The following is an 18,586-nucleotide window of genomic DNA, read 5'->3' as shown; positions in this document are numbered from 1 at the left end:
CTAAAGTATATAGTTTCTTTTACATTGTGAAAATCACCACTGCACTGCTTGCAAGAGACCATTCCTTCAATGGAGTTTGCCTCATGCAGTAAAACACACTTAACTAAGCTTTCCAGAGTGGGCAGTTTACGAGCATCAATCTTCCATAAAATCTATAGAAATACAGTCGTACCTTGGAAGTCAAACGGAATCCATCCTGAAAGTCCGTTGGAAGCTCCTGCAGCCAATTGGAAGTTGCAGAAGCCTCGTTGGATGTTTGGCTTCCAAAAGAACATTCGAAAACCGTAACCCTCACTTCCAGGTTTCGATCATTCGGGAGCCGATTTGTTTGGGAGCCAAAGCATTTAAGATCCAAGGTATATAGATGAATATGAGTCAAAAACTCAGTTCCTAAATATTTTACAATTTCCTTTTAAACACTCTCAAAATGGAAACATTCTTTTTAAATGGATCAAGCTTTTTCTTATGCAGTGTTATATGTATTCTAACCATAAGCAAGGTTTCATGAAGTTTCAGTAGCTATTTGGGAGCACATACTCTGCTCCCATCCAATTTCTTCCACAAACAATTCTGGTTACTACTTGTTTAGGAATAGCATTCTGGTTACTACTTGATTAGGAATAGCTAGGCATATTAATTTAGAATCATATCTGTCATTACAGTGGTACCTCGGGTTACATACACTTCAGGTTACATACACTTCAGATTACAGACTCTGCTAACCCAGAAATAGTGCTTCAGGTTAAGAACTTTGCTTCAGGATGAAAACAGAAATCGTGCTCCGGCGGCACGGCGGCAGCGGGAGGCCCCATTAGCTAAAGTGGTGCTTCAGATTAAAAACAGTTTCAGGTTAAGAACGGACCTCCGGAACGAATTAAGTACTTAACCCAAGGTACCACTGTATTATCAACAGGAGTTCCATAGAGACTGATCAGACATACATTTTTATTTTGGCGGTAAGTATCATTGTGTGTGGCTACACTGCTTAGTCTACAGTTTAGTCAACTTCTTATTCCACATGAATAGTTTTTGAGGCAAACACATGGAAGTAATCACATTGGAAAGATCCATGAGCAGAATACTAGTTTCCTGCCAGCACTTATTCACATATCTTTTCTTTAAAAGAAAAAACAGCATAGATTTTCAGTTCTGGCAAAGCATGCCTCCACAAGAATAATTGAGAAACACATTCGTTATAGAATCCAGCACATCAGAAAAGGCTCCCTAGCAACAACCCTTGCCTGCTTAGAGTAGAGTATAGCACTGTTGTTTGATGGGTTGCTCTGCTGTACTTGGTTGATGGCATTCCTGTATGATCCATGTTTGTTTAAAAAAGTGAAATAGAAGGCCTCTTCTTAATTCTAACATGTGCCTCACTCCAGCTAAAGTTAGTCATATAACTAAGTCAAATGGAAACAAATGAAAGCAGTTAGTCATGGATCTGTCAAAGCCTGGTCCCTGGCCCTCTGTTATGCTTAGAGAATAAGGCAGATTCCTCCTTAAACACACAAAGCTCCTTAAAAAATCCCTTCTAGCAAGGAGATCAAGAAATCCTGTTGGCAATTCCTACCAGTGATAACCCTCACCCCCTGCTCCCAAAAGTTATCTGTGCCCAGGAGGTGTCTACCATCTCCCTGAGCCCCTCAGTGTTGAAACTCTGCCTGCCAAATCTGACATGACCAGTGGCGTAGGGTGGGTTGTCAGCACCCAGGGCAAGGCAAGTAATTTGCGCCCCCTAACCCGTGGATTTGCGCCCCCTAACCCTACCCCCAGATGTTGCACCCGGTGCAGCTGGCCCCCCCTGCACACGCTACGCCACTGGACATGACTTATGACTGGCTGGAAAGCACCAGCTGTTAGTCAGAACCAACATAGGTAAGAAACCCTTTAAGATGGACTGCGGTCATACATCCTTGTCCCTCTTGAACCCTCAACCTGCAAATGATGGCTGAAGCTTCCAGCACAGGAGGTGACCATTGGGACTAAGTTCTGCAATGTCAGTATGGTATGTTGTTTTGTTTCAGTTGTGAGCTGCACTTGCTACTTCTCCACTCACCTTCCTTTATACATTTAAGGGCTGATTAACCTCCTATGTGGCTTCAGCTACCTGAATTGTAGCCGAATTGTACTAATTCATAAGGTGCTTAGGAGAGCAAAAGGGGCTGAAATGGCCAAGCAGGAAACATGGGATTCAGATGGCTGTTCCCCTACATACAGGAGACCACTGTAAGGCAGTTGGAATTCTCTGCCCCTGGCCCTAGGTGATATGTAAATGGGTGATGGCTGTAGAGAAAAAGGATAAGAATTGGTTCCCCAAGGTTACTACACTACCCTACAGGGCTGGTGCTGGAGTGGCGGACCACCCTATCCTACAAAGACAAACTCATGCTCAATTGCTCTCAAGAGGCCATGTCTAGTTACATCAGAGCCATATGGCAAAAGGTCGTAGCTCAGTCATAGAGGACATGAGGGCCTTCTTGGTGGCTGTTCCCAGATTGTAGAACTCCCTTCCATTGGAGGCTACGCTGCCGCCAGCTCCTGCTTACCTAGCTAGAAGGCTCAATGGTCTGACTTAAAAGAGGATTAGAGAAATTCATGGATGAGACGCCTATCAATGGCTGCTAGCCATGATGGCTATGCTCTGCCTTCACAATTGGAGTAATGTGTCCGAATATCAGTTGCTGGAAACTACAGGAGGTAAGAGGACTCTTGTGCTCACATGCTGTTTGCTGGCTTCCCATAGGCATCTGGTTGGCCATTGTGAGAACAGGATGTTGAACTAGATGGGTCATTGGTCTGATCCAGCAGGCTCTTCTTATGTTCTTGTGGCATAGTATAAGGCAGCTTCCTATCATCCTGGGCCATTTTCTTGAAAGCATCCTTTTGGAAGAATACATTTCCATTTCCTACAGCAAGTGGAGGACTGAACCCTTTGAAAGAGCAATTTCTGAAGTAGAAAGCTTATTCTCATCAGAACATTAGCTCATCTTGGCCAATGTTGCCTACTATGACTAGCATCAGATCTCCAACATCTTAGGCAAAGGTCCTTCTTATCACTTGCTACCTGATCTTTTTTATGTGAAAGTGCCAGAGATTGAATAGGGAGTATTCTGCATGTAAAACATGTGCTCCGCCACTGATCTATGGTCCTCCCCGCAAAGGTATTGTCTTCGACAGCATATCTCCTTTTTGCAAATGTGTGCATCCTTTCTGGACACCCAGTTCATCTCCATTCACAGATCCTGAACTTATGCCATCTGAACTGCTGCATTGCTTCAGATAAATGCTTTATCACATTATTGATGGCATCTGTACAGTGATTAGATTTGTTTGGTGGTGTGTGTTTTTTAAAAAATACTCTTTCTCGTATGTACATTGCAATCTGTGTGCCATCGTTCCATTGATTTAAGTCAAGTTCAGAGTGCTGAACATTTTGCATTATCTAAGTCACGGTGGCAGAACATGCACGTGTATAGAATCAATATGAAAGGCCTTGATATATACATTTACAGAAAGGGCTTGTGTAGTCACTTACAGCTTGAATGGATTAGTCTTGGTTTTAGAAGATGAAGTGCTCCCTTCCCTCCAGTCATACTCCTAAGACCTAGTGTTCTCTCATTCTCTCTGTCTCTTAGCCTGCAACTCCTTCCTTCCTTCTAATTATTCAGTCCCCAGGATTCCTCACCACAGATATCCTCTCCAAGCTTCATTATTACAGCACACACAAAAGAACCTCAACCTTCACATTCTGCAACTACATCCCAGACATGTTGGCCTATAGATGAACTTCCTCTTACATTTTCACATTTTGCAGGGATAATATACAGCATCCACTGCATCACTGTATGTCACTGAGTCAGAGAAATAGGAAATGGTAGTTGAGAAGGGTTTTTGTGTAAGGGCCTGTCAAGTGTTAGGAAAAGAAATGGAAATCATCTGCAGGGCTCTGCAGAGACATTAAGAACTGGCAAATCCTACTGCTTTACTAATTTGTAATATCGATGTACATGACTAATGAAATGTACCACTGAGCACATTTTTCCAACCAGTTCTACTTTTCAGCTGAGACACTGCTATCCTGGTTTTGATTAAGAAAAGATTTAGTTTTGATTTAGAAGAGAATTTTGCACTGGGGTGGCAATAGGTCTGGCATATAAAGTTGTTCTCCGCCACTAGAAAGCCAATGGAAGCTATAGATGGCTACTAAATGGAGCTGGGATGAGGCTGTTAAACCACCAGTAGCTGAAGCCAACAAGCATCTGTCTAGTTTTCAGGCAAGTAACACTGGCTGTTCAATCAGTGTGGATGACATGGTGAGTCAGCAATGATGATTCAGCCATGCAAAGAAAGGAGAAACTACTACCCAATCTAGACTGGTCTGGAGCTTTAGAGTTAATACCAGCACTATTACAGGGAACAATCAATACGGTTTCAAATATGTTGACTAGTATTTTCCACTTCAAGCAAGCAATGGAATACTTGCAATATGTCAGATTAAACACTTAGCCATGCAGTCAGCCAATAAATATATGGAGTGATATCAAGTCATGTTGTAATCAACAGTCTTAAGTTACTTGTTCATCTATTTTATTGGGTCAACCATGAGTATCACTAACACAGAATACAGTAGTACCATGTGTTAAGTACCGTCCCCCTTACGAATGCTTTGGGTTACGCGCTCCGCTAACCCGGAAGTAGATGCCCCTTGTTGCAAACTTTTCCCCGTGATGCGAGCGGAAGTTGTGCTCTGGCGGCCCGGCGGCAGCGGGAGGCGCCATAAGTGAAAGTGCACCTCATGTTACGAGCAGTTTCTGGTTATGAACGGACCTCTGGAACGGATTAAGTACGTAACACAAGGTACCACTGTATCACCCAGGGCTTATTTAGCCATCTAAAACCTCAGCCATCTAAAAGTTAACTGGCCTAGAATAGCTGCAAATGTAGGCTCAGAAAGAAAATTCAAAAGTGATCTCTTTCTGAACGTGTGCATTCAACCTTGTTATGGTTTTAGCTTAACACATCTGAACATCATGCAACCTAACAACAACTTGTGCTTCACTCTAGATTTCTCCCCAAGACTGGTAGATTCATTTATCCCTTTGCCTTCCTCATCTGAGGCATGATCAGATGCTGTGTACAATGAAGTAGGCAGGCTCTTGCCTATGTAAACTTTGTGCTGAAATAAATGTCAGGTACCACAGGACTCTTAATTGTGCTTCCAGAAACATTTACAGGGCTACCCTTCTGGAATCCACTATTTGCACATGTCAAAGACATGCAAATCATAAACGACACATTGCTTCACCTACAATAATTAATATGCTACAGTCCTCTCTGGCACACTACAGACATTTGGGACAACTCCGAGGATAACAATGGATCAGGCCAAGAACCCATCTCATCCAACAGCCAGGTCTCACAGTAAGAAACTATCAGCCCCAGACAACATGGACAATGGTCAGGGATGAAGAGAGCACCAGATTGGGTAAAGCTAAGCTTTACCCAAGTTACTTATAAGTAACTCAGAGTAACAATGAACTCCAGGTATTGCCAAAACACCTAGTGAAAGACCATCTACTGCCCACTAGGTGGCAATATAGGTTGCTCTCTAAGCATTTCCTGTTACTTCCTTTATTCTCTCCATCTTTCTTTCAAAATATATGCACAGATCCCGTTGTGCTCTTACCACTGGAATAATTCAAACCATGGGATGAACCCAGGTTCCTCAGAGAGGGCACAGAAAGATTAAAAGCCAAGTCATATGATAGACTAAAGGTAAAGGTACCCATGCCTGTACGGGCCAGTTGTGTCTGACTCTAGGGTTATGCGCCCATCTCACTTAAGAGGCCGTGGGCCAGCACTGTTCGCAGACACTTCCGGGTCACATGGCCAGCGTGACAAGCTGCATTTGGCGAGCCAGCACAGCACACGGAAATGCCGTTTACCTTCCCGCTAGTAAGCGGTCCGTATTTATCTACTTGCACCCGGGGCTGCTTTTGAACTGCTAGGTTGGCAGGCGCTGGGACCGAGCAACGGGAGTGCACCCCGCCACGGGGATTCGAACCGCCGACCTGACGATCGGAAAGTCCTAGGCACTGAGGTTTTACCCACAGCGCCACCCGTGTCTATGATAGACTAATCCTGACCAAAAAAAGGAAATCCCCAAACTGTTACTGTTTTGATAGATTCTCATAATATGAGCCTTTGCTGGACACGGGTGGCGCTGTGGTCTAAACCACTGAGCCTCTTGGGCTTGCCGATCAGAAGGTTGGCGGTTTGAATCCCCGCGAAGGGGGTGAGCTCCCGTTGCTCTGTCCCAGCTCCTGCCAACCTAGCAGTTTGAAAGCATGCCAAAAAGTGCAAGTGGATAAATAGGTACCGCTCTGCTGGGAAGGTAAACAGTGTTTCCGTGCACTGCTCTGGTTTTGGTGTTCCCTTGTGCCAGAAGCAGCTTTGTCATGCTGCCCACATGACCCGGAAAAACTGTCGGCGGACAAACGCCGGCTCCCTCAACCTGTAAAGCGAGATGAGCGCCGCGACCCCAGAGCTGTCTGCCACTGGACTTAACTGTCAGGAGTCCTTTACCTTTACCCTTTTTAGCTAATAATAAAAACATGATTAGGAAGAAAATAGATGCTAAGTGTAACAACTTACGGGGCACTTTTAGGTATGAACCACAGGGTTGGAACTGATTCACCAATTTTAAAAAAAAACCTGTCCTATTTGCCATCTCTCCATCAGTGCATTATAGGATCACAAGGAAGGCATGTCCCACCACGTAGAAAGCAGCAAAGCAACATTCTACCCGGACACATCCTCCTAGTGTGTGAAATGTTTGTGTTATGTAGTTGAAATGGAATAAGAATCCTGTTACATTAGTCAGCATACTGAGTCACGGACTGTCAGTTTCAAAGGAGAATTAATTAGGTGTTAAAAAGCAGAGAAAGGAAGACAGACAACGAGGGTCTCTGCACCTGTGCAATCATATGTCAATGCAATAAAATCCAATCTGAGTGCAATTGCAAAGCTGCTTTCAGACTGAGAGTTGCCTCTAGCTACAGGATCTGACTTCCAGTTGTTTGGCATGTGATGGGTGAACTGGAGCAGCACAGCCTATTAAGAGTGTATGAACCTACTAGGGACGCAGCATTCAGAAGTCTCTTATACTACAAGTTTCCACTTGTTTGCACAACCACAGTGCACTCTTGGAAAACTGCTGTTCCAGAAGTATGGCACTGGGTGTAAAGGACTGCCGTTGTAAGCTGCGCATTGTTAGAACGAATCTGCAGTGCCTGCAGTTCAGTACATTGTCTTTTGAACCTTACATTAATATGCATTGACTGAATCATCACATGAATGGCCTTCTAAATCTAGAATGAGCCACAGGCTGAATGCTCATTTAACTACTAAGGTCAATCTATGCATATGCAGCACATTAATTCAATAGCAATATTATGTAAAAAAAATAAAATCACAATCCGTGGTCGGCCTGATCATCAAGCGAGATTCGGGACAGACAAAAGGAAATACTTCTTCACACAATGCATGGTTACAACTATGGAATTCGCTACCACAGGATATAATGATCACCACTGACCTGAATGCTTTGCTAGATGCTGGGGAGCCTAAGAGAGAGAGGGCTCTTGCACTGATGTCCTGTTTTCTGCTTCTCATAGGCACCTGGGAGGCCACTGTGCAGCAAAATGCTAGACCAGATAGCCCTCAGGTCTGGTCCAGCAGGGCTCCTCTCATATTCTTAAATCAATTTGATAAAATCCATAGCAAAAACAAACAAACCATGCCATGGGCAGTAGTAAACAAAAGCTTTACTACACTCTTAGTATTCTTTCTAAATGCACAAAATTGCAATCTGAAGCAATCCTGCATAGGGCTCGCTAAGGACCCACTTCACAAAGGTTCCCATCAATGTGACAAATGTGGTTCTAAAAATTTAACATCAGTCTTTGAGTATAGTGAAGAGAGGTGAGATTGGAAGTTGTACATAAGCCATTCATAACCCATTTGTATCTGCCAGGATATGTAATGAAATTATATATCTCTATCTATATGCAGTGCATAGAGTTTGGGTCAAGGAGGCATCACAGGGAGGGGGGGGGACAACGTCCTTCCAGAAATGAATTTTCATCAGGGAAAACACAAACAACAGTACTATTGGAAATATTTTAATTAAACTAGGAAAACAAGTATTCTTTTTTTAAAAAAAAATCAGCATGGGTTCAGTAAGGAAATATCACTTGGGCTGTGTGTGTACAAGTGAGCATTTCAAACATGTTAGTCATCTGTCACTCATATAAACAGTTGTATTTCCAGGAAGACTAAAGCTACAGGGGGGGGGAACCACCAATGCAATGTATGGTTTACTTGTGGTTTAACTTTGGGAAAGCCTTGGTTCAAAGTAGTAATACATTTGCAACGTAGGTGGGATCAGATGTTGACCACAGAAATAACATGAACAAAAGGAGCAGCCTGTAGAGAATACAAAGCATACATAGAGAACAGAAGTATCATCTTGAAGATTGCATCAGTTTTGTACCTCAGAACTACATGAAAATTATTTTATTGGCCAATACATTTCCACTGAACATGCAGGTTGTTGGTCAAAAGTCTAATGTTTCCTGTACCAGCACAGAGATAATATAAGCAGTCCACTGCTTGCTATTAACAGATAACATGAAATCCAGCTCATGTTTCTACTTAAGGGTCAATTTCATCAGGTATCACTGTTAAAATAATGTCTTCGTTGCCCCTACGTACTACCAAGCTGAGTGTATTGTCCTTTTTGATAATGTCACTGACATCGTTGGCAGAGAGTATTGGTTGCCCATTGATGCTTATAATCACATCGTTTTCTTTCAGGCCTCCGCTGAAATACAAAGAGGTGGAAAATAATTACTTCAACTGCAAGAAACATACCTGCTTTCTGTAACAGCCACCCCCAAGATACCAAACCCACAACGCTTAAGCAAGAATACAACAGATCTTTAGCAAAACAGGTGATGAGAGACAGACAGAGAGATAGAGAGACCTAGAGAGAGAAGCTATTCAAAAGGACAAATGGCAGGAACATGTTCTGAAAAGCTGGGGCCTTTCTAGATCCTTTTTAGAAAGTTTTGCCTTTCTAGTTCCTTTGTGCTACTGCACAAAATAGATTTCACGTGCTCTCTAGGTGGTGTAGCCTTAGCTCCTCTCCTTACTCTAACCTATGTGCATTCAATGGTGACAGAAAAATCAAAGTTGAGCTTATTCAGCAAGAATAAATCCATATATCAAGCTGGATGGTGCTGTTTGAACAGAGTTGGCAGAAGTCACTGACAGCATTAAGGCAAATGAAGAGGATACAGCATCTTTCTCCCTGTATCATCTTGCCCTTTCTTGTAGACAAATTCTGGCTCTGAGTTATGGAAACATTAACCCAGCTAGCGGGATGAGACATGATTCAACCCCTAAACATAATCAGTTTATAGCAGTCACAAGCTACTGTCTCATGCAGAGAAATGCCTTACACAAGCACTTCTTTCAGAAGTGTTTCCCCCCTCCCCACAGAAGTTCTTGTACGGACTGCCATTTTATGATGCTTAAGGGGGAACACCAAAGTGAAAGTGAGAAAGTTTTATTTCACTCTCTCTTATTGCAACTCCATGAAAACAAGCATAGTATGCAGGACAAATAAAAACATTTAAATTGCATGCATTAAATTACGGGTGATTTCAAGCTACTTGTGCAACAACGAGGCACAGAACCCCCCCTTTTAAGAAATGAGCATGGGGGTCACAAGGATTCGAAATATGTGCTTCTGGGTCAAGAGAAGGGTACTATCTATCTATATCTATCTATCTATCATCATCTATATTTATTTATTTATTTATTTATTTATTTATTTATTTTTTTTATTATTATTATTATTATTATTATTATTATTATTATTATTATTATTATTTCTATACCGCCTTCATCCAAAGAACACAGGGCTGTTTACAATATAAAATCACAAAAATGCACAACATAATAACAAACAAAAATAATAACCTCCCACCCCACCCCCATTTAAAAGGCCATAGATTGTTTAATTAGCCAAAGGTTCCGGAAGAAGAGAAATGTAATGAAGGTGCCAGGCAAGTCTCCCTGGGGAGAGCATTCCACCACTGGAAAAAAGAGCGCTTACTGTATTCCAATGGTGGTGACTGTTGAGGCCAAGCGTGGCCGCAAGAACAGAGGAGGGAAGGAATTCAGCCCTGCATGGTCTCTATTGGCCTCGGCTGGTGTCAGAGGCTGGCGGGATTGCCCGCCAAATTTGAATGGGCCAGAGATGGCCCCAGAGGTGTGGGCTGTGCCTTACTGGCAGACCTAGTGAGCACAGCGCCCCAGGAGGCCACCTGTGGGGCATAAAAGCAGGCTGCACTGCCAAAAGGGCTGTGACCAAGGAGATTGGATCAAGAGGATGAGTGTTGAGGACAAGTTTGGATCGTTTGCAGGGAAGAGGACCAGGGGAGGCAGAGGAGGAGGCGGAACAGGTGGCGGAGACCATACGGTGTTGCTTTGTCTCTCCCTGCTATGGGACCTGCAAAGAGCTACCCCCCCATCTCATCTTCTTTCCAGTTCAGGTGTGGGCTGCGGGAAGCAGGGAAACAGGAAACTCAAAAGGAGCACTGGTCTGCTTTGCGGAGCTCAGTGCTATCAGGAGGCCTGTGAAAATGCTATGCAAATAATAGCTACAAATTATTATTCTTGTTACCCAAGGAACTCCAGCAGCTACAACTTTCACCCCGTTCTAGCAGCGACTGCATGACACAATCACATGGTACTGTAGCCGCAGTACTGAGTGCAGCAGTGATAAGGGCAACTGCTGGGTCAGTTCCCAGCTTTGGGACAACTGTGGGCTTACTTTTGGGATCATGCCATGTGAACTTTTTGCAACAGCTGGGAAAAACAGTCTATTAGTCTCCCTTGCTCTTCTAAATATTGCTCATGTCTCTAACAAATGGTAAAATGGCAAAAATCATCTTCTAGATTTATGGTATTGGGAAACCAACAGATTTCCTGAAATAGCAGGCAGATGTCATCTGAGGGTAAGAACTTTCCTGCCATTAAACAGCATAGTTAAAGGGCTGCTAGGTGTTTATCCTTTAAGTGAATAGGTGCAGGTTTTTGAATAAAAGGGGTTCTTTAACTTACGCCTCAGCTGGTGTATCTGGAATTACTTCAATAATATAGGCTCCAGAAATGACGTCAGGGAAGTCTTTATGGCGCTCCTTCAGTTCTTTAGCTTTGCTAGGAAAAACAAACCCAATCAAGTTAAATAAGAAACATATTTCCAGAAAAGCAAAACAAGACAACACAGAGGCCACTCTTTTACTTTTGACGTAACCTGTACAAATTTCCTAAGTCTAAAGAAAGAAAGAAAAATATGCTGCTGCCATTGAGAAACATTATTCTGCACAGAAGTGCACAGGAAATTTTGCCTTACCAATTTGTTCATTTTGCAATTATATTGGTTTTTGAAATCAGTATTGCTTTAGATCTAGAAATGTACTAAGCCTTTGAGTTTAAGAAAGCATCTGAAGCTTGCAAGTAGAGAATGTTTTCTCCTTTTTTTGGCAGATTTTGTAAACTCTTTCTATGTCTCTGAATATCAGAGTCTAGCTCTTCTGCTAAGTAGCTCTGCTACTTAACAATTGCCAGGGAAAAGATGAAAACCACCTGTCCGTTGGCTTTGCAAATTAAAAAAACGGGCTGCAGTGTATGGCAATGGTAATCCAGAAAAATAAACAAGGGTCCAACTATGTCCTCCCCACCTGCAAAATGTAAGTGAACTGAAAATTTAAAATAAATGAAAATCATCCAGTACATGAATGGTGACACATAATGATCCAATAATAAACAATTGTTATGATCAAACATATATGATGCAAAGAGTTTCCAGCTGATCTTTCCCTCAGCAGCGCCTCAGAACTGGCAAAACTCTCATTCAAAAGTAATGGATAAAGGGACAATGCAAACAGGAAATGGTGAAGCAGTAGCAACCATATCATCAGTATACCATTCCTCCTGCCTCATTGCACCTTTTCTTTGTCCGCTCATCAAAGACATTGTATTTAAGAAAGAGAGAGAGATGGCTTTCAATGGTTTAAAAAAAGATGGAAGTCATATGGGGAAAACAAAGGAGGGCAGCACTTTGAGGAGACGTCGTGTGACTCCCCCATAAAAAGTGTGTCAACCATAGGCTCCGGGTGGGTGGGGAGCCCTGGGTGCTCCAGCCCCCACAACATTCCCCATGATGGGGCTGGGCACCCACACTTTTTTGCGCTGAGGCCGTGCATGCCATGGGGTCCTGCATGTCTGATGTCAGCACCCCCACTTACGTACGTGCGCATATGACGTCAGCATGCTACAGGGTGTGCTGATGTTGGACACATGTGCCCCCATGGCGTGCGTCCTGGGGCCAAGCCAGTGGGCCTGGTGTCAACAAAGAGTTGCAATTCCAGGCTAGTATATTCCTTGTCCAGAAACACCCACAGTAATTTTTAAACTTACCTAGGAGTAAGAGACATCATCCGTATTCCAATATATTTCTTCTTAGTTACAGCTTTTCCTGTTTTGAGAAGGAAAATGTAGCATTTATGTTGATTCGCCTTTCCCATCTGAACAGGAGACATTTTACCCCAAGGAAGCAGAATGATGTGGGAGATACCACTTCAGAATATAAATGGAAAGTAGTATTGTTGAACACTACCTCACATAAACAATATTATAATAAACCAGCACACAAGGGTGAAAGATTTGCTGGTGGGAGAATCTTTTCCTGAAGTTTGAAGTGCTGCGACTTTTGTATACATACTGTGTAGCATGGCTCTTACTTCAGAGCAGATATGTGTAGGATTGAACTAATTCAGTGGAACTTATTCTCATGTAAATGTGTATAGGACTGAAGGTTTACTTTACCAGTACAGTACAGTACCTTTAGCTTGTCGGTCGTGTGACTCAGTGAGGAATTTTTTAATTTTGTCCGATGGTATTGCAAAGGAAATCCCAGCAGTGACTTTCAGAGTATTAATACCAATCACTTCACCATCCTGCAGTAGTGTGAATAATTAAGTAAGCATGAGCGGCCCAAATGAAGACTGCAATTTCTATCACACTTTAATCTGAGCTGCTGACCTTGCGTGTGATCTCTTTGTCACAGCTCCCTGTTCCTAAACTGATCATGAACTGAATGTACCCTGGAAAATTTAATCTGCCCCCCCCCCCCGCTTTCATTTGGGTGAAAGCATCCTTCACTCTTTTTCTTCCCCACCCGCTTTGAGACTCTTGAGTGTGAAAGGACCAGGATTTAACATCAAGACAAGCAAGCTCAATGTGACATGCTTCTATGCATACGGCTCCACGTTCGATTCCTGGCATCTTCAAAGTCAGGTAACAGAACTGGGACATTACTGCCCAAGAGTTGAGACAGCTGTTGCAAACCAGGACAGACAGTTCTACTCAAGGGAACGACTTGGTTATGAGATCAGGCATCGCCCCAGTCTTTTCTAGCTGCAAAAATATGCTCTGCACAACAGCTTGATACTTTCTCTTAAACTAACCAAAAAACTTTCCTTCAACTGGTTTCAAGATTTATTTTTCCAACAAGACTTACTCAACATGTTTGCTTTAAGGGACTCTGTTGCATTGAAATAATAATAAAAAAGTAGTCCATAATCGTAGCTGGCCTAAATTGAGTTTTATTTTATTTTTTTAAAATCAAAATGGACAGAACCTTACAGGTATTTTGAATGTTTGGTTTTGGAATAAACAATAGTTCTATTAAAGGATATGACACAGAAAACTTTCTTTTTAACAATAATAATTTTTCCGAATAGCCTTCAATGGAGGAAAATGTGAAGTCACACTAAAAAACCAGAAGACTTCAACGATGGCGTCAAGGCAATCCTCAGAGGACTCTAATCCGTTTATCTGTAAAACTAGCATGTTAGAAAGAACTGGCTGAACTTCTTCATGTGCCACTATTTATGCAAAAGTTTTCACTGCCTCACAGAATGGGGTTTCCAAATCTTGATAATACATTTCATCAGTTTTGTGAAGCCAATCTCTACTATTTCCATTTTGCCAAAAGAAAGCAAAGCCAACAGACAGTGTCATATTCATGGCATTAGAATTCAAGTCTTCCATGTTCTTTTGAGTTGCTCACAGTCCACTGGCTATGCAGACAGTGGCACTGAAATATCACAAACTAATACCAGAAGGGTCAGCATCCCTTTGACTCCCTTGGGGACTTAATTCTGACTTACACAGAATCATATGGCTAACATGCTGGTAGAGAGAACCATGCGGTAAACATAAGAAACTGACACAGGGAGTCTGCATTTCAGCCTCTTATATGCCTAGTTCGGGGCAGGGTGGAAATAAGATTCCAAAGAATATTATTATTCACTGAGAAAATACGCAAATATGCTACGTATTACGTTCATTTTGAAATATGCACCCAGTAAATGTTTTGAATACTGAACTCCAAAAGCATCACACCATTTACCAGCACCAACATTAAAGAATGATTAATGAGTCTGATGTTTGTACAGGCATTTGTTAGCCTTCCTCTACCAATGTGGGGGAAAGGGATGGGAGAGAGGCAAGAGAATCAATAGTAAAATCCAAAACACCAGTTAGAAGTACTATTAGAAAGGAACTCTTACCAGGTTTACTAAAGGCCCTCCGGAGTTTCCGTACTGTAAATTTAGAAGAAGAAAAATTGTCTTTAATCTTTCTTTTTCTCCCCCATTTACAACAGTTCTTTACATTTTGAAATACGAGTTGCTGCACAAAACATTCTGGGAGGGAGGGGTTCACATTCATTTATGCACAGCATCCTCTTATGAAGAGGTTACTGTACAAACATGGCTGGAATAAACTTGATATAGTTTCTGTAGCCTAGAATGCCTAAACTTTGCAATGACGGACTAAGGATTAACAGACCCCCTCTGGTATTGTTAGGCTGGGGAAAAGAAAAACCTTTACAATCCAGGCATGACACTTTGAAAGAAAATGCAGACTGCTTTAACTGTAGCACATGCAATCTCATGAGCGGAAGGGCCCAAAAGCATGAAGCCAAGATCTTGGAGAAGGAACAGGGAGTTCAAAGGGGGCTGATATGGAAGCCTTGCCAAAGCACACCATAGACCAAACAAACTACCATAGCAGCCAAAATAAAGTTCTCCTGTGTGGAGGTACTTAAATCAGGGGATTCAGTTTTGCCATTCATCGAATAAAACAAGACAGGGAGGTCTTTTACCTAGTATTCTTTTATCTGAAAGACCACTAAATTTCAGTGATAATTTTGATGCTTTTCTTTAAACATGTCTAGAGCTTCTGTTTTTCCCCCCAGTAAAGTTCCTGGTCACCTTTGCCTCTCTTTTAGTCTAAGAACTGCTAGACACTGATTCCTTTATTTGATGGCCTTGCTAACGAAGCTTAGAAAAATATGTCTGTTTTCTTAATTCTGTACACTCCTAGATTACAGGAAGTTAGCACAACTTTCTGAGAATTAGACCGAGAATTCTCCCTGAGAATTACCTGTTCTCTCAAGGCTAGCAGAAGAAGCACTAAAAGTTGATGTCTTATTAGTCCAAAAACTAGCTTGTCTCTTTAAAAAAAAGCCAACAAAAGAACAGCAACGTGATATTTTGGCAAACTCTTTGATGGATCTTTAAAGACCTCTGATGAACATTGCCTGCACTTAATAATTCTCTTTAAAGAGCAACCAGAAAGATCACTGCAAATTGCTTCCTTTGCATGTTCCAAGAAACAATTTTGGCCAATCCTAATGCATCAACTTTATAGGGATGAATGACAAGGCAGCAACAGAATCTGAATGTATTTTGAGATGAGAACCATGAATGCAAGAGAATGGCTTTGTGGAAAGTGACTTACATTGATAATTGCATCCGTTTGGATGTAGTCCATATCAGAGTTTCTAAGTCCCAGTTCTTTGCCTCCACGCTGGGTAGTGCTAACAATTCCAGTAGTCACAGTATTTTGAAGAGAAAATGGACTTCCAATTGCAACCACAAATTCACCAGGCCGTAACTCTCCTGAACGTCCGAGCAAAAGGACTGGCAACTTCCCCTAAGAATAGAGAGGGTCAAAGTAATCATTAGTCAATAGCAACTCAAGCAACTTAAATAGTAACTTGAACAATGAATCAAGATAAAAGCACAGCTAGCTTTCCTCTTGTATCAGGTAAATGTAATGGCAACTTTAAACAATTAAACCATTAAATAATATTAATGACACTTCTAGCATAGTATTTTAATTTTGCATTGTATACTGTTTGTCAGGTAGAAGCACAAGAGGAGACAAATAAAGGGAAGGAGAATAGAAAAGTCCAGGTAAATTCTGGGGTGATGGCAAACTCTAGTGTCTGATTAATGAACTGTCTAAGGGGAAGCAAATGCAAATGGCTCAGTTGCTGGTTCAGCAGTAGCCAAGTACAACCACTGGCTCAGGATATGTTGCTGTCTCAGTAGAAATGCTAAAGCGATGGCACTTCTCCCTCTTGGAGCCCTGATCGTTGCCAAGGGCCCCATCTCTCAGAAAGTCCTTTCCACTGTTGTGCCCATTGATGTGGCTAAAAAAAAGCAAAGCAGCAAACTAAGTAAATATCCAGTCATAAAATATTAATCTAATCCTTTTAAACTAATGTATTTCTTGCAGACATCTTTCACAAAAGAATATGTCCATCCCTTTAGAGAGATAAATTAGCATTATTTATAGGCCAGTTCACCCTTAACTGGAACACCCTAAGCATAGCACTTATTGTTAATCTCCACAAAACTTCTAAAGCAGGGAAATATTATGTTGAGGCAGAGAGAAGAGGGGGTGGGGTGGGAATCCTGAAACAAAATGTTTTCTGTGATCTATCTAAAGCGATTTATCTATCAGATCAAACCCTGATAAGTGTAATAGATCTCCTGAGAGACAGACGCATATTTTCATAGCTTCGGGTTGTTTTTGGCAAGAAAATGAGCTATATAATAAATAGTTGGTGAGTAATGCAATTATTTGCAGTTGTGCTGAGTCTTCAAGCCTGGGCCAATATTGGTGAAACACTAGTTCAAAGTCAAGTACTGTATGACTTGGCTCAAGATCATCTGTGGGATTCAACATGCCTTCTGGAAAGAGTTAGCCTTCTCTTTCTGGGGTTAAAACAAAATCAGCTGCAAAACTCCCTTCCTCAGCAGATGTTATAAAACACAGTTTTGCAAAGCAGAATGTGTCATGTACAGAGAGTTTCCAGAAGAGACCAAGTTCTGTATCTTTTGTTTAAGGCATTTTAAGGCAGAAATCCTCAAATGAACATGTGTGAGACACTCATTTGTCAGTTTCCTCTTATTCCTCAACATGGCAATCACCATCAATTTATGTAAGGTAAAAGCGGGCTTCCCTTTTTCCTTTTTGGAGAGCCTGTTGAACTCTAAAGTTAAGTCAAAGAGCACAAATATTGTGACATCTGGAGTGCTACATGGGGAAAATGCTCATTTGCATTACAAGTGCCTCTTCCATGAACAATAACCAGGAACACATTTGCATAAACAGCACAGAGTGGTGTAACTTAAGCCTTACCTTTGTAAAGGCTCTTAGAATGGGAATGGATAAAAAAACCAAACGACCAAAAGGACCTAAAAAATTCAGATTAGGATGAAAACTCTGTGTTGTGTTAGCAAATTAGAGTGATATTGGTGCTACCCAGAGATATACATGCATAGCAGTGGACTTTTCATTCATGTCTAATTGCCTAAGCATTAATAGGACTAGCAGCTACCATTTGTTTCGGAAAGGTGAGGAAAGGGGGAATGGTTTGCAAAGGTAATCACTGCTGCAGCTATTGGCAGACATGACTTAATACATTTTGTTCTGCACACACAGTTACCAGTTCAGTGCCAAATTCTGTATACATGATCCCTGTACCAGAAACCATGTGAACAGAATCCTTTTGCCAATGCAGGTCCTAATCCAGCATAGGCTGCGTATCCAAAATCCTGTTGCAAGTCATAAATGTCTCTTGCTTGCTGGATCAACTCAAAGAGTGGTTAGCATTTTAGAAACAATCTACAGTAAAACATGTCAAAGGAATGCTCCCACCTCGTAAAAAGAATTAACAGCAACTATAAATTCTGAATGACAAAGGAAGGGTGACTAAAATGAGCTGAAGCTAAAACAAAGGCGAAATATCACAGTGCTTTTAAAAGTCTAATATGAGTCAGTTTGTTGACAACTGATAAACACCAATTTCAAAGAAGGAACTTAATTTGAAGTTATTTATTTAATCCATTAATTTAAGCAGGACCACCAGGTGTGCATGGTGTTTTATAGACTACAACAGAGACAGATCCCAGCCTCACGACCGCCTAAATGAAACAGGAAAGCTGTTCAATGCATACATTTTTGAAAACAGTATTACTCTCTCTCCTGTATATGGAAAAGAATAATTTTTTTGTGGGGAAGGCCCAGTATTTTGGAAGCTTCAATTATGATTTGCTTTTTAATTTATCTTTTTACAATATTCAGGGACAGG

The 18,586-nt window shown here is 41.7% G+C and overlaps 1 protein-coding gene across 1 annotated transcript in view; it reads right to left on the bottom strand.

Annotated features, from left to right (window-relative positions):
- Positions 1-8,167: 8,167 nt before the first annotated feature.
- The window catches only part of HTRA1 (HtrA serine peptidase 1), a 43,689-nt gene continuing 33,270 nt past the window's right edge, over positions 8,168-18,586 (bottom strand). The window contains exons 4-9 of the mRNA XM_081912787.1: positions 15,943-16,137; positions 14,709-14,741; positions 12,977-13,091; positions 12,553-12,610; positions 11,194-11,289; positions 8,168-8,884 (exon numbers count right to left, since the gene is read on the bottom strand). Of these exons, the coding sequence (XP_081768913.1) occupies positions 8,716-8,884; positions 11,194-11,289; positions 12,553-12,610; positions 12,977-13,091; positions 14,709-14,741; positions 15,943-16,137 (666 nt within the window). The 3' untranslated portion in view covers positions 8,168-8,715. The remainder of the gene's footprint in view (positions 8,885-11,193; positions 11,290-12,552; positions 12,611-12,976; positions 13,092-14,708; positions 14,742-15,942; positions 16,138-18,586) is intronic.

The sequence above is a fragment of the Podarcis melisellensis genome (assembly GCF_964234715.1).
Source record: "Podarcis melisellensis genome assembly, chromosome: 5".
Lineage (NCBI taxonomy): Eukaryota > Metazoa > Chordata > Lepidosauria > Squamata > Lacertidae > Podarcis > Podarcis melisellensis.
Note: the sequence above shows the minus strand (reverse complement) of the source record. Positions and strands in the feature narration are given on the sequence as shown.